Source organism: Globicephala melas, chromosome 10 (genome assembly GCF_963455315.2).
Source record: "Globicephala melas chromosome 10, mGloMel1.2, whole genome shotgun sequence".
Lineage (NCBI taxonomy): Eukaryota > Metazoa > Chordata > Mammalia > Artiodactyla > Delphinidae > Globicephala > Globicephala melas.
Window position 1 is genome coordinate 36397379 of NC_083323.1, and position 16971 is coordinate 36414349.

Genomic DNA, 16971 nt, shown 5'->3' on the forward strand with positions numbered 1-16971 from the left:
AATCAGCTGTGACAGAGAGATAGCAGCTTATAGCTGGGGTGGAGCTGGCGCTGGCACACAGACCACACTCTTCCCTATTAAACATGAAAGCGTTTACAGTAGTACACCAATATCAGACCAAGTCTGTGACCATGCGAAGTCCACAACCATGACTGAGCACAGACAAAAACAGGAACATCGTGCAAACACAACGGCCTTCATGAAAGGAGCCCCACAGAGGCTCACATGGTGAGAAACTGAGGCCCTGTGCCAACAGGCAGCACCAACTACCCCGCTATGTGAGTGAGACATTGTGGGGGCAAGTTCCCCAACCTCAACCAACTTCAGCAACTGCAGCCCCACCAGCAAGTGGACTGTGAAACCGTGAGACCCTAAGCCAGGTCCATCCGTTAATGTGTTCCCGAATTCCTACCCCACAGAAACTGTGTGAGAGCGTGTCATCAGCAACAGGTCGTGTGTAACGATATAATTGTCAATGAGTGTGTACGCTTCCAATGAAAACAATTATAAGGGAGGTCGTATAATTAATATTAATACTGTGTTTCCCTTTAATTCTTAGGCTGTTTTCTTCTATTTCTTTGAACATATTTATGATAGCCACTTAAATCCAACATCTGAGCCCAATCAGGATCGGCTCCTATTAACTCATTTTCTCCCCCCTTGGGTCACACTTTCTTTTAATTCTCTGAACACAGCTACTTAAATCCAGCATCAGGGCTCACTTGGAATCAGTTTCCTGAGTATGAGTCATACTTTCCTGTTTCTTTGCACATCTAGTAGTTTTTGGTTGAAAAGCAGAATTGTGGATAATTTATTGTAGTGGATCTATTTTGTTTTTCTAAGGATTTTGTTGTTGTTATTCTACTAAGAAGTGAACTTGCTTGGACTCAGACTGAAATCTATCTCCCCCTCAGCGAGCAGCAGCTGGTGTCTCTGCTCAGTTGCTGATTAGCCTGCCCCCTGAGGGTATCCCTGAGCCTGTGTAGTTCAGCAGGCAGATGAAGATTTGGGTGGATTTGATAGTCAGATTGGGGGGCTCATCCTCTCTGTGGTTACATTTGTTTCCAACGCTCCCCAGCCTAAATTTCCAGTTACTCTGCCAGCCCTGAATTCTGCCCATTGATACAGAAATTCAATCAGGCTTTTGATTTTTGCCACCCAAGCTGTATACACAGCTTGGGGAATATACTCTGTCAAAGGTGCAGCAAGTCTGCACATCTTGCCAGGAGCTCTGTCTTTCAAGGGTTCACGATCCCCCTAGTTTCGTCAGTGTTTTTGCTGGATTCTCTTAGTCTCCCGTGCCCGCATGTGCACATGTGTGTGTGTGTTTGGGAGGGGGTGTGTGTCTATACTTCATCCAGGGTTTTAGCCAGAGTTTATACTCACATCTTAGATCTCAGCCCTTCTGTGGCCCTCCTTCCAGAATGTGCTCCTTAAATTTCCATCTGCTCTCATCTCTGAACTCTGTTGTGGCCATCTTGAGCTGGGAAGAATGTCGTTCCAGATTGCCAGATCTAGGGGGGTTTGGAGCACCCCCAGCAAGAAAGTCATGAGTTCACAGTTCTTCCCAATCAGTAGCAGTTTTCCAACAGCAAACTCAGCTCGTATTTCTGTCCTCCTTTGGTCACCTTCCAGAACCTTCCAATAGTTTTTAATAATCCGGTCAGTGTTTGTCATTGTTACCTGCTGGAGGAACTGCCTGACCTCTTCAAGCAGCCATTATTACCTGAAGCCCACCCTGGACTATTTTAATAGCCTTATCCTGTCCTCCTGCTTCCACCCTCACCTCCTCCACCCTCACCTTCTCCACAAAGAAGCCGGAGTCATCCCTCTGAGACATAAATCACACAGCATACCCCCTCATAAAGTCCTTGAAGAGCATTCCATTCCACTCAGAGTAAAAGCCAAGCCCTCAGTATGGTTTGCAAGTCCCACATGAAGTTGCCTCAGGCCGCTACTCAAACCTCATCTCTGATCAGTCTCACCTGGATGGCTCTGCTGTGCTCCCAGCACACACAGCATGTTCCCACCTGGTGCCTGCTATTCACCTGGCCCGACACACTCTTCCCTCAGATAGACCATTTTTCACTTTCCCTTCCTGGAAAATGAGTGTGTGTGTGCGCGTGCATATACAGTTTTCTGGGTATCAACCTTCACTAAAACATAGGCTCCGCATACGCAGGGATTTTATTGTGTTCAGTAGCATAACAGTAGGGTCTAGAACAGGGCCTGGTAGGTGGAAGGCACTCAGGAAACATGAGTCAAGTGAATGCGTGGGTTAAGCGCTGCTCTTTGTTAGGCATATTCCGCTTAACGCTTGCCATGTATTTACTCACATAACTTTCAGACTGCCCCATCAAGTAGGTACTATAATTATGTATCCCAATTTTATGGATGAGGAACTGAGGCACAAAGAGTTGTAGCCCAAGCTAACCAAACGAGGATGTGGTGAGGCCAGGACTTGAACCAGGCAGTCAGTCTGCAAAGCCCATAGCATTAGTCTGCTCAAGATGCCATACAAAATACCACCGGCTGGGTGGCTTATACAACAGAAATCTGTCACAGTCTGGAAACTGGAAGTGCAAAATCAAAGTGCTGGCGGAGCTAGCTGGTTCCCGGTGAAGCCCCCCTCCCTGGCTTGCAGACAACTGCCTTCTCACTGGGTCCTCACATAGTTTTCCTCTGTGTGTACCCTTCTGGTGTTTCTTCCTCTTCTTATTGGATTAGGGCACCACCCTTTTGACCTCTTTTAACCTTAATTACCTCTTTAAAGACTATCTCCAAATATAGTCACGTTGGGGTTTTTGGCTTCGAATTATGAATTTGGGGGGGACACAATTCAAACCACAACACCCATAATTTATGCCCTTAAAATAGTTATTTTCACCATCTTTCCTTTTTAATTGTGGAGAATTAATACTGTTTTCTCTCTAGTTCTTTTTAGATGAACAGAGGAAAAGAAACTTTCAGGACTCTGACCAGGCCAGAATATCACCTGGCAAGAGAAATCTACTGAAATGGCTACACTGAGGATTTTCAGAAAGAACTTGGTCTCATAAAATACCAAATGATTATGCCAAACATATGCTAGTGTACTTTCACACACTGTGCATGTGTAACTCCTCATATCAAGCTGGCAGAAAACCACACTTCTTGTGAGACCCTAATGGAAATCCATTCAGGTCTCCTTGCTGCTCCTTGATCACACCATGCCTGCTCCCACATCAGGGCCTCTGCACTCCCTGTTCTCACTATCTGGAATGCTCTGCCTCCAGATAGCTTCATGACTCCATTTTCTCCTTATTTAGATTTTTTGTCCAGAGTTATTTCCATGAAGTTTTGCTAGGACAACCTATTTACAATTGCAAACATATCTTCCTCCTGCCCATCCCCTTATTTACTCCTCTCTTTGCTACTTGATTCTTCTCTGTGGCACTTTTAAAAAATTATCTCTGTTCCCTCTAGAATGCAAGCAAGGTGAAGATAAGGATTTTTATTTGCTTTATTTACTATTTCCCTAGCTCCTAGAAAAGTACTGGCACACAGCAGACACTAAGCAAATGTTCCCTGAATGAATGAATGAATGAACAAACTTCCCCAACGTCACAGAGCTGGTAGAATTGGAATCTGTACCCTGACTCAACAGTATAAAAATTAAGTGCTAAATTATCCTTATAGAGAAACTAACAATTCTTTAATAAGATACAAATCTGGTCAAAGAGAAAAAAATACTCTGACACAAACATTAGACTTCATATAGTAATGGAGAAAATGTCCATATTTACATAATCTTTACATAAACAAAAATTAATATTCCTTACAAGCATATATTATAAAAAATTCATTATTTTTAATACTGGAGGTGGCAGACCATTTGTACAATTGAATATCTTGTATATAAAATTCGGCAGGGTCAGAGACATTTCAAAGGTGAATAATCTAGTCTAGATTCCATTATTGTTGAGTTGACACAAAATTGGTTGTGTTTCTCAAAAGATGTATTTTGTTCCTAGCTGAGAGAACAAATAAGTGGCATTATTGATTTATTTGTTCGTCAAATATTTATCAACCACCTACTCTGACCAGGCACCATTTTAGGCACTAAAGATACAACAGTGAACAAAACAATTCTTACATTCTTGAAGGGGAAACAATAAAAACAAAACAAAACATAAGAAATGTATCCATGTCATCAAAATATCAGTTTTGATAATAAATGCCCTTTGTACTTCAATCTTAAATAATCCAGAAAAACCTTTATCACAGTGGTAAAGACCTCAGACTCTGTGGAGTCCAACGACCCAGGCTTGCATCTCCATTACAAGCTGTGCCCCTAGTATATTACCTCCTCAACTGGCAATTTCACAAATGGGGAAAACAGAACCCATCTCGCCAGACTAATGTAAATATTAAAAGGGAAAATATGCAAACAAACAACACACTGCAGGGAAAATAGTAAATATCAATTAATCCTATTATTGTTATTATTAGGATATGTAAACAATCTAATTCTTCCACTGTATGAAGCCTAGGCTAAACCCACATGAAAGTCTTGGGCTTCATATTTAATTAGTTTCTTTTACTCTTTTGGAAGCCAGAATGAGTCATTCATTAACTCATTCAACAAATATTCATTGAGTAATTATGCATGCTAGGTATTTTACTAGGTGCTGGAATACAGCAGGACAGACATGATCTTAAACTCTTTTGGAGTTTAAGTTGCCACGTTATCACAGGTATTAGGCATTATGAGAGTAAACTGAAGAAGTGCCTGGTTGTTTGGCCTGAGGCGACCCAGCACTGGAGCCTACCCGGCTCTTTGGTGGGGCTAACGGCAGACTCTGGGACAGCTCACGCCAAGGAGTACTTCCCAGAACTTCTGCCGCCAGGGTCCTTGTCCCCACGGTGTGCCACAGCCACGCCCTGCCTCCGCAGGAGACCCTCCAACACTAGCAGCTATCGGCAGGACCCTCATCCCCCGTTACTTTAGCACTGTGTTTGTAATACTGACCTGTATTACATTCTCAAACACTCAGAAGAATCCTACCACAGCTCATCCATCATGGTGGACTGAGACAGCGCGCGATGGTCACCCAGCACGGGAAGCCCATGTTTACCAAGATCTGTACAGAAGGTAGACTGACCTTGGAGTTCACCTTTGATGATCTCATGAGAATAAAAACATGGCACTTTACCATTAGACAATACAGAGAGTTAGTCCCAAGAAGCATTCTTGCCACACATGCACAAGATCCTCAAGTCCTGGATCAGCTGTCCAAAAACACCAGGATGGGGCTAACAAATTTCACCGTCAACTACCTCAGGTTGTGTGTAATACTGGAACCAATGCAGGAACTGATGTCCAGACATAAAACTTACAACCTCAGTCCACAAGACTGCCTGAAGACCTGCTTGTTTCAGAAGTGGCGGCGGATGGTGGCGCTGCCAGAACCCACAAGGCAACCGACAACGAAACAGACAAAAAGAAAAAAATTCCACCAGCAGCACCTCCAGCAGCAGCACTGGGAACACTGCCAACAGCACGGGCGGCAAGAAGACGCCAGCTGCCAACCTGAGTCTGTCCAGTCAGGTACCTGGGCTAGGAGCGATCCCGAACTGCAGCCTCAACCCTGGGAGGGATGGAGACCTGTGTCATTCAACAGCAGTGACCCCTTCTGGCCAATTTAAGGAGAAGCATTGAGGGGCCCTGAAGGAGTCACTTCCAGTCCTCCTCAGAGGATTTGATGGTGGTAGGAGAGCCAACTCTGATGGGAGGGGAGTTTGGGGATGAGGACAAAAGGCTAATCACTAGATTAGAAAACACACAGTATGATGCAGCCAACGGCATGGACGACGAGGAAGACTTCACCAGTTCACCAGTCCTGGGGAACAGTAGCCCATGGAACAGTAAACCTCCCACCACTCAAGAGACCAAATCAGAAAACCCCCCACCCCAAGCTTCCCAGTAAGATTGACCAGCTCCGGAATCCACTGTCAATAGCCCCTGTGAGTTACAATCACTATTTCAGATCCTTACTCACAGCAGAGAAAGGAAGAGACATTAAAACTTTTCCATGCAAATAACTATTCCTAAACCACAGGGATCTGAGTTTCTTTCTTTCTTTTTTTAATTGAGAGGATCATTCCAAATAAACTTCCATGACCCCTCCCTGGAGGCCTTCACAGGTAACACAGATACTGGCAGTGATCGTAATTAAAATAAGAGCAAAAGCTAGGCTTCTCCTAGCTCAGTTTTAACCACATTTGTTAATTTCATTCCCCCCGCCCCACCCAACCATCCAACAAACGCCATATTGTTAATAAACTCTCAGTGCTCAGGATCTCATTCTATGCCGAACCCAACTACAGATAGACTTTTTAATACTGTAAAATATTTTCTGCTTTTTGACTTGCATCTGAAAGTTACTTGTTTCAGTAAAAAAAGAAAAGGAAAAAATCCACTTTTGGAAAGTAATTTAAATGTACCTTTATCTTCTTTTCCCCCTTCACCTTTTCTTTCATAAGGTAACAGCTAAGAGGGCCCGGCAGGGTAATTTATGGCCGAGCTAATGTCAATTGGTCCTCCATCCTGAGTTGGTTCAATCGAGCCCGAGTGCTCAAACAAGAAAGGCCTTTTTGTCATCAAAGGCACCAAGGCAGATTTTTATGTCAAGAAAGGCACTTGGCCCATTGAGAACGTAGGCGTTTGTAAAATTTCTGTTGATCCAAATATTTTCAAGCCATGTAATCCATTAATTTTGTGGGCAGTTTAATAAATCTGAAACTCTTTTGTGTTTTTCTTGTTGTATCTGAGTTGACTGTTGTTTCTTTTCATAGTATATTTCCTGTATAATATTTTGTAAAGCCCTAACCTGGTTCTTTTATGGGGACTTTTCTTTGGGAGCAATTCCAGTGTATTTATGTGAAACTTTATAAAAAAACTAATTTTCCCATTTGCATATTAATGCTTCCTCTATACGTGTAAAGACAGTGGCTCCGTGTGTTATAAAACAGCTGGATTTTATGTATGCTTTACTGTTAAGTGTGCCAATAATAAACTGTGTTAACGACCAAAAAAAAAAAAGTGCCTAACTTTCCAACAATAAACATGACTTTAAAGAAACCAGTATTTACCAAGTTCTATCATAGGAAGGCCCCCCAGTGGTGCTTTGCCTTCAGAGAATGCTCAAGTGAATAAAGTTCACCAGCAAGGGCAAGGTTGGGACCGCCTGGAAACAAAGTAGAAGAAATCCCAGGATCCTGCTGGTGTCTTCTCATCATACTACTTCCAAAATGTACTTGCCTTAGTAGAATCTAAGTTTCAGTAGTAGATATTTTATAAACAGTTTTCAAAGGAGATAGCAAATATTCCCGGTCTTCAGTACTACCATCCTAGCCCACCATCGTCTCATCTCTTCCTTGTATTACTGAAATGGCCTTCTAACTGGCCTCTCAGATTTGCCCCACTAGTCTGTTCTTCAAATAACTATCACAGTTATCTTTTCAAATGTAAAGTATATTAAGGCACTATATTGACTAAATTGCCCAAAGCTTTCTCATCCTACTTCAAACCCATCATCCTTCCGAGGCCCAGAGAGCCCCGCGCGATCCGGCTCTGCCTACTTCCCTGGCCGCACCTGCCACTGCCCGGCACCTGGCTTTAGCCACTCAGGCATCTGAACCTCAACCCACCCCGCTCTTTCCTGCCCTGGGCCTCCGCGATTCCGTGGGCCTGAAATCCCTTCCTGCGGCTCACTGCAGCCGGCGCCTTCTCATGCTCATGACCAACCAGGTGAAAGCAGCCTCCTCACACAGTCGCTATCACAGTTGACTGGTTTTATTTTCTTCTCGGCTATAATCACCATTTGAAATGATCTTGATTGTTAGGTGTTGATTTATCTTCTGCTGTGCTCCACATGCAATCTATAAGCACTGTTCCCCTCCAGTTAAGAAAATGATTGTTTAATTACTAAATGAAGAAAGGTCCTAGCAATGTTTCTTGCTCTCTTTAAACTGTGGAAATACACAAGCACCATGGAAGACAGGGGATTCGGGAGGAGTGTCCAGCCCCACGCCTCCAGGAAGCGGAGAAGGGGCTCCGCTCGCTACCAGGCAGCGCATCCCTGCCCCGCCAGTGCCAGTCCCGCCGCGTACCTGTTTCCGCTCGACTTCCGCTACGGTACACCACCCTTCACTGGGCGGGATGTCTCTCCGCCTTCCTGAACGCCCCGCCCACCCTCCATTCACCTGATCCACTCTCGGATTCCACCTGGAGGCGCGCCTCCGAGGGCTGGGCCTCCGCCTCCGCCGCCGATCTCAGCACCGCCAGCACTGTCTCCGGGGGCAAGTCGACCACTTGCTCCCACACGGACTCTGTGTAGAAGTCCACCGTATGTGCACTGGAAATGGACAGGGCTTCCCTCAGGAACCGCAGCAGCCCCTGCAACTTGGCATGCAACGTGGACAGGTCCTGGGTCACCGGGAGCGGCCCAGAAGCCGCCATGACGCCCACCCTCCCGGGCTGTAGGTGGCGCAAACGTGGCCGCAAGGCAAGGGCTCAGTGGAAAGTATAGGCCGGATAAGTAGAATTCCGATCTGGACTGTGGGTGGGCGGCTGATTGCTTCTGCCTGATGACGTATTTTTTACCGCGCCAGTTGTGGTTTTCTGGCGCCGCGGTTGGTGTGCCATGGCGCCGGTAAGGCATGCAGCAAGGGGGCAGACAGGGAGGTTTGGGTCGCGTGGCGAAGGCGTTTCACTGGTCGGATTCAGAAATAAGAATATGAAACGGAGGACGTGGCGACCTAATTATCCGCAGGCCTTCGCGGGGAGCGTTCGCGAGGGTATGTATGTAAGAAGGCAGCCTTTTACAAGTCCTCGGGCCTGCGAAATTTTAGGATACGCGATCCGCCCAAGCTGGGAAGGATTTAGGAATCAGACCGAGCCGTACTTGGGGCAGAGAAATCTATTCTTAAATCTGCTGAAGCCGTGGGCGTCTCAGAGTTCTGGATGGGAAGGCGAGGCAGTGTTGCTCTAAATCTTTCAACATTTTCCTCGACTTAATCCCATTTTTTAATGAGAACTCTTTTCGTCTACATTTTCTCCGTGAAACCGTAAGCAGAGAGAATCTATGAGTCCATTTGTGCATGTATTACGGTAAAGGATAGAAGGCGAGGCCGGAAATGTACTGCCCCACACTCTTGCTGATTACAAATACCCCAGAGCCCTCCAGTCTTCTCTTACTGTGTTTGCTTCGTTTTAGTTTGTGTTTTTCATTTTGTCTTGCTGTTTGTAAGTACTTAAAAAACCCATTTGGAATGTATAAATCTTAAATAGGTAGTTTTCTGATAATTGCTGTTGAGAAAGTCATACACCGTCTTTCCTCGTTTGCGTTGAATTACTTTAGAAAATCAGTCGTATTTTCTCTAACGTAAGGTAATAGATGCGAGGGTTTTTTCCCGGAGGTATTTAGTGAAGACCTAGGTTAAGTGTTTTAGATGAATTAAGAAATCTGTTTGTGAGTACAATAAGTTGGAGTTGTGCAACACTCTACTCTTTTTTCCTTCTTTGAGATTCTTTAGTTCTGCACAATTACCGTTAGCCTGGTCTTTTTGCAAAGGACCAGTATACTGTTCATTCCATTAGCTTAAACTTGTTTTCTTGAAATAACGTTTTACAGCAAAACATAATGTAATTCTAGCACCTAAACGTGATGATATAAAAAGTTTTTAATTTTAATTTAGCAACTACATTTTTCATGCAAATTATTTTCTCAGAAAGTAATTCATGACTGATATATTCTTCAACAGGACAAGGCTTTGCATTTCGAAGAAAACTAAAAATTCAGCAAAATTACAAGAAATTGATATGGAAGGAAAAGAAGGCTAAAACCTCACGGGAATCCCAGTTCACGGATCGGTACCCTGATCATCTGAAACATCTCTATTTAGCTGAAGAGGAAAGACTCAGGAAGCAGCTTAGAAAATCTGACCAGTCTTTGTTAGAACAAGTTGACCAGCCTCTGTCAGAAGAACAAGTTGATCAGCCTTTGCCAGAAGAGCAGTGTAGCACTGACCAGGCTTTGTCTGAAGAACATTGTAGCATTGAGCAGCCTCATCCAGAAGAACAATGTAGCATAAGAATAAAGTATGTATTACCATCTTTTGAAATTCTTCATTGTAGATGTAAGTAGGGTTTTAGGAAAGAGATTATAGAACAATTTCTGTATTAATTGGGATTTTTCTTAAGGCATATTAGAAGCCACAGGTAATTATGTGAAAATATTTTCATGGAGGCTTTCATGTTAGCTTAAATGACTATAAATTGTCAGGTAGGCTTAATAGAAGAAGTAATGGAATGGGAATTAAGAGACCTGGGTTTTAGGTTTCAGCCTCTCAAGTACATTTAACTTACTTGGACCATGATTAACTCCTGTTATTAATGTATGTTTTTAAAAATAATTTAATTTTTGAGAGGTATTATAGTGTAGTGCTTAACATCGTGGACTTTGGAGCTGGCTTTAATATGTTGGTGCCCAATGTCCTCTAAAATGCAAATAATAATAGTAAGTATGTAATTTATAGCTGCCATGTTGTACAACCCCAGAATGGATTATTTACACGCTATGGTATCTTAGACCTATCTCAGATGTTGTGAAGATTAAATGAATTCATTTATATAGGTATTTAAAAAGGCATGTGATACATGGGAAGTGCTACATGAGTTTTAACTGCTACTACTACTGTTATTATTAACCTGGATTTTTTTTTTTCCAAGAGGACATAGACTTGGTTGCAATTAAAAAAATAAATGAAACGGAATAGAGACAAGTTGGTCAAAGAACTTTGGGATTAAAGTTCATGTACACCCCCAAGGTCCTTCATAACGTCCTTCAAATTAATGCCTTTTTCAGTCTGTCATTTCTACCATTCATATGCTGGTTTCCTGTTTTTAAACATTTTCAGATCTTTCAGAGCTTTCTGTATTTTCCCTGGGTGAAATATTTCTCCAAGACTTTCCATTTACTATTTTCTATATCTTGAAAGCTGTAACAAAATTTCTAATATGTTATTTGGACATTTTACTAATAAAATTAATGTCTTCTTTCTTTCAAATTCTCTTCACCCCCACCCCTTAAGTTGCATTAGTGAGATTTGGCTATACAAATACTGTCTGACATAATTGTGTCATAATTTTGGTTATATTATTTTTAATACTTGTGATTTGTTTTCATTTATCTTGCAAAGTTCCATTACTATTCCAAAGAAAAATAAAAAGAAAACATCAAATCAAAAAGCACAGGAAGAGTATGAGCAGATACAAGCTAAGCGTGCTGCTAAGAGACAAGTAAGATCTACTTTTAAAATATTTAGATTCATGTTCCTTTATCCTAAGGGTAAATGTAAGCTTTTCTTCTTAATATGGGGCACATAGTATGCCCTCTGTAAGTATTTGCTGAGTAAATGAATAATCTGAGAAGAGCTGGAGAATTTCAACATTCAGATTCCTTGACTGTTTATATTACCCTTGAGAGGTGATAGTAGTAGTCAAGAATAGGATTTTAAGGTACTGCTCATAGGTTAATAATATGAGCATCTGGGACAGTGTTTCTCAAGAGTAAGGTCCAGATAGTTGCATTTTTTTTAACAAGTGCCTCAAGAGGTTATGCGTAATAAAATTTGAGAACTACTAATTTTTTAAAAATGTAGATGATTTTCATAAATTTACATTAAAGAGTTGGTTTTGCTTATTAAAAACCTTACTAGATTAACTTAGCAAAAAGTTACCACACTTTGTTATCATTCAGAAACCCAAAATTATAACAGCCTTTTTCAAATGAGCAGAACAAAAGTATCCACAGCTTCAACAAAATTATTTTATTTGTGGTTTCTTGTTTCTTATATTGAAGCTATATTAATCTATCACTTTAAAAAGGAGAGCACATCGATCAAAAATACCCCAAAGATGGTGCTGACATATAATTTCTTTTATGTCTTAGCTTTACAAATCGTGTAATTAAGAAATCTGGAAGTTTAACATCTAAAATTCGTATGATTATTCTTAAACTGATGGCAGACTAGGGTAAAGCAGAAACATTTCTCCATGGAAAAACTGGACCTTTGTTTCACAGTTTGTTAAGATTATGCATTTTTTTAACCAACCTTCTGATACCTGCCACCTTTGGAAATAGTATACCAGATGGAATATGGACCATTATACTGAAAAACATTTACTGTTTCAAAAAAAACTTCCTTTATGTATATATAAATGTTACATCTTTGTAACCGTGAAAATTGAGCATCAGCCCTTTATTTGTAAGGTGAAGATAAATCCTAGCATAAAAAGTTTTAAAAGGATGGAATATGCTGTGACGTATATGAAAGCACTTTGTTAATTATGTCACCATACAAATGTAAGGCTGTGTCATTTGGGGGCTATATGCATTACAGGGGAAACTGAAAAACAGTTCACATATTGCATTATTTAAGAATTTTTAACTTTTATATTTAAGAATATTGTATTTCAAGTAGTGATTTTCAGGTTTATATAACTTCAAATTATTTTTCTTTAAACTCCAATGAATTTGAGTCTTTATCTTAGCAAGTCAAATGAGCATGATTAATTCTTAAATAATCAAAACCATAATACCTAGCACAATATTTTACATATATATAGCTTGTAGTCAATAAATGCTTCTTGAATTAAATCTGGATCAGATGGCAAATTTAAAAGAATACCAGATATTCTGGAAATGATTTGTGTTACATGGACTAGATAACCTCTAACGTCACTTCTGACTCTTCAGTGGATCTAATTAAATGTGAAACCATTAAATAAATGTGCCTTCTTTGTGCTTTAATTTTATTTGTATACAAATAATTAAAATTGTTTACTAACTTTACATTATTCTATGGCATAGCATGTATCATAGCGGCAAAGAGGGTACACTGCTGCACTTACAAGTAACACCTCACATTTTGCAAAATATAAGACAAACCTGAAGTGTTTGCATGGTGATAGCTATTTCAACAAAATTATTGAACAATATCTATTGTTTGTTACTAATGAAAATCATATATGTTAATAATTTCAGGAATTTGAGAGGAGAAAACAAGAGAGAGAAGAAGCTCAAAGGCTCTACAAAAAGAAGAAAATGGAAGTGTTCAAAATATTGAGCAAAAAGACTAAAAAGGGGCAACCAAACTTGAATTTACAAATGGAGTACCTTCTAAAAAAAATACAAGAAAAAAATTAGGTCAGACATGTTGCCTGATTAATCAAGGGTTAAAATATATGCTGGCTAATGAGTTCTCTTGTATATGTACTGTCCCTCCTAACAGTTAACTAAATTTGTCAACACAGACTGGATTGCTAAGCTATACTAAATATAAAATGTCCAAATATTTTTTGTTTTTCTGAAAGAAAATTTTCTATATATGCTCTGCATTATATATGATTTGTTTCTTGCTGCTGAATGAAGGTTGGCCTTCAAAACTGAAAGAGGGAACTTCCCTGGCAGTCCAGTGGTTAAGACTCCACGCTTCCACTGCAGGGGCCACAGGTTCCATCCATGGTCGGGGGACTAAGATCCCGAATGCTGCTTGGTATGGCCAAAAAAAAAAGGAACTGAAAGAACCTGCTGTTTGAGCAACAGGTTCAAGCATGTAATAACTTTTATGCCGTATGAAATTCAGATGAAATAAAGTGTTTTGAAAATAAGGGAGCAGAGCTTTCAACGAATCATTTCAATCAAATGTTTAAATTTAGCAATCAACTATTACAGTTTTGAAATTCCATAGTAATGGAATGGTGAAGGAGGCAGAGACTCCCCTTCGACTTTTTAATTTATTTTAAATTAAGTACATTTTATAGGGGGATGGTCTTTCCAGAAACCTGTAAGCAGGTTTCTACCTTTGGCCCCCACCATATTATAGTGAGGTCTTTATAAAGCAGAGTTTGATATTTATAATCTTTTCCTTAAGTGGATGTACATAGCTTGCTAGTGTAATATTTTTTGAATGATGATGGTAACCCAGCAGTGTCACAGCAGGAATTAAGCTTTCCAGATCCCGCGGGACCCTATCATGTAAGAACATTGTTACTGGACCTTACCAGTGTTGTCTCTGTTGGTAGGTTTGTGAGCCAAGGGAAAGAACTGGAATACTGCTTCTCCTGCCTCCTTGCAATCACTGTAAAATGAGAAAGGCTTGGTTATCATCATTAAAACAAAAGAACTGCAATAATATTTGTAAAACATTGCATAGTAACGCGCAATCCTTTATAAGTGGTAACAGATGCAGCCCAATATTGCATTAGGGTTTTGGTAAGTCCTCCCACTGTACTGAGCATTCTGCATTTAAAAAGTACAAGGAGGGAGACTCAAGAGGGAGAGGATATGGGGATATATATGTATATATAGCTGATTCACTTTGTTATAAAGCAGGAACTAACACAGCATTGTAAAGCAGTTCTACTCCAATAAAGATGTTAAAATAAATAAGTAAATAAATAAATCATGCCAGTCATAAAATGCAGTGTAAAAGAGCAAATTCTGAATATAAAGAGATTTTGATAATACTAGATAGGAAAAATGAGGACCACAAATGACACCCTGTGATTGGGACTGCACCACAGCAAATCTATACAAGATACTATCAGTGTTTGAAATGCCAGAGAGAAGATACAGTGTGCCATGCTAAATACATGGTGATAAATCTAACTTCTTGCTGAAAAATTTCTTCCAGTTTATTTGAAGTGTGCAGGGCATGGACCCCTGACAATTGGCATAAACTGGTTGGCATTATGATGAGGCTGAAGCCATCCCCAGTTCTCCTTCCTACAGACCCATGAGTTTCTACTATAGAGTTTGTACTATGAACTGTCTTTGACAATAACAAATCTTGGGTTCTGGGAACATAGTTTTGTCCAGGATAACTGCTGTGTAAATCTGGTGAGTGTGAGGCAAGTGTTATAATTACTTTGGATGTTCTATTCTTTGGACCTTTTAAAAATTGAGACACACCATAGACTTGATGTTGAATTAATATTAACTTTTGAGGAGCTGAATGAGCTACATCCATTTCCAAGTAAAACACACAGGCTGCCGCTGCTGTAGGAATCCATCTAGGCATTAACATTTCTGGCTGTGAGTGAACAAAATAAGAAACTGGAAGGGACTTGTTGGACTTTTACCTTATAAGGGCAAGAGAATTGGATTTGGGGTTTTGAGTTTTTTGCCTTTGGACATTAACTTGAAAGGTAATTTAATATATAGACTTTATTTTCTCCCTAGGAGTTTGAAAGGGAAATATTTATAGTAAAATGTGGGACATCTGCATTTTACTGGCAGTTTAACACTGGGCTCTCTTTAAGTATTTGGATAATTGCCATTGAGAACACTTGATCGAGTCACCCACGGAGCTGAGAGCCTTACATCAGAGATGCACACTTCATGGGCCTAGTGACCCTGGGTTTCATACATAGATATATTGAGGTATAATCAATTGAACATATTTAAAATGTATAATTTGGTGAGTTTGGGCACATGTAATCACTCATGAAACCAACACCACAATCACAAATCCATCACCAGTATCTCCAAAAGTTTCTTCATGGCCCTTTGTCATCAATCCTATCAGGGGCTCCCCAGATGGGTCCCTAGCAGCCACTGATCTGCTTTCTGTTACTATAGATAATCTGCATTTTCAGAAATGTTATAAAATTGGAATTATCTACTGGGTACTCTTTTCTGTCTGGCTTCTTTCAGTCAGACAAATTGAGATTCATCCGTGTTGCTGCATTTATCAATAGTTCCTTTTTATTGCTAAGTACTCTATGGTATGGATGCATCAGCATTTGTTTATTCATTTGCCTGTTGATTGACATTTGGGTTGTTTCTAGTTTGGGGCTCCCACAAATAAAGCTACTGTGAACATTGTGTATAGGTCTTTGTGTGGACATATGCTTTCATTTCTCTTGGGTAAATGCCTAGGAGGGAAATGGTTCAGTCACATGGTAGGTATAAAACATTCTAGGAAATGTGACATCTCTAAAGAGATTAAGGCAATGGAAAAGTGGCTGCCTGCTGAAACTGAGAAAGGGGCTTGTGAAGTCAAATTAGGGACCCAACAATGACACTCAAGATACAGCACTGTCTGCGTTATATCTATTTGTATGCAGGCCTTTCAATGAGGATGCTTCGTTTTCTGTTTTAAATCTCACCACTTATCTCAACCTGTTCCTTGGAGTACTAATAAAATAACTGGGGAGGTTGCGTCCAAAAGACATTGAAATCTATGATCTTACTAGTCTTGCAAGTTTTACGAATTTCCATTGTGTGCCTCTGCTCCAGCAAGCTTACTTGAGACTTGCTCTGTAACAACATCATGAAATTAAAGGTTTGCCAGGTGGCACCACATGAGAACAACCCAAGTTATAGCAGTTCATTCACATGTACCGTCCTCTCCGGTGCAATGTTAGCATCCTTCTACTTTTTGGATTAGTCGTGAATAGAATATTGACTCTACTGACGTGAGTAGAATATTGGAAAATGACCTACTAAGATTCAAATGAATCCTTATAACCCCCACTGAGGTCATCCCAGTATCCATTCAAACTTGAAGAAATCTCAGGAATAAAATTCATTCCTGTGAGTCTATTAGAATAAGGATGGCCACATCTTAGTGCTTGCAGTACTCCCACACAGCCCGTTAAGAAACCGATCAGAAAAGGCTACCCCTATTTGTTCAGGATCTCAAGGTGAGCAATAGAATTGTGATCTCTAGATTCCTAGTAGTTCCCAACACAAATATGCCCTATCCTCCGTCCCTGAAAAAGTAAATATTTCACAGTGGTCAGTTTATATGCAGCTTTCCTTACTAGACACATAGATAAAGACGGTTAATATTTGTTATTTTTGTGGGAAAATTAACAGTATATCTAGATGGTTATACCTCAGAGATTTACAGAATTCT

General features: G+C 40.5%; 2 protein-coding genes and 1 pseudogene across 11 annotated transcripts in view; 2 read left to right on the plus strand and 1 right to left on the minus strand.

Moving 5' to 3' along the window:
• The window catches only part of METTL25 (methyltransferase like 25), a 133373-nt gene extending 124829 nt beyond the window's left edge, over positions 1-8544 (minus strand). For 8 of the 9 annotated variants that reach the window (XR_009565621.2, XR_009565620.2, XR_009565619.1 and 5 more), the window contains exon 1: positions 8248-8543. Coding sequence is in view for 3 of the 9 variants with exons in the window: in XM_030856456.2 (XP_030712316.2) it covers positions 8248-8503 (256 nt within the window). In the remaining 6 variants the exon portion in view is untranslated. Of the gene's footprint in view, positions 1-8247 lie in introns of all 9 variants that reach the window. The other variant, XR_004039401.2, reaches the window with a different exon arrangement.
• Positions 5071-5969, plus strand: LOC115853071 (LIM domain-binding protein 2-like; annotated as a pseudogene).
• Positions 8545-8639: 95 nt separating the features above from the next.
• On the plus strand, positions 8640-15941 carry CCDC59 (coiled-coil domain containing 59). 2 transcript variants are annotated; one of them, XM_030856458.2, is made up of 4 exons: positions 8641-8841; positions 9808-10144; positions 11245-11344; positions 13092-15941. In XM_030856458.2, exons 1-4 carry the CDS (start codon positions 8688-8690, stop codon positions 13251-13253), a joined length of 753 nt encoding a protein of 250 aa, XP_030712318.1. In that variant the 5' UTR covers positions 8641-8687; the 3' UTR covers positions 13254-15941. The 2 variants fall into 2 exon arrangements, with proteins under 2 accessions (XP_060162844.1, XP_030712318.1); XM_060306861.1 differs by lacking the exon at positions 11245-11344 and having other exon boundaries at positions 8640-8841.
• Positions 15942-16971: the final 1030 nt, after the last annotated feature.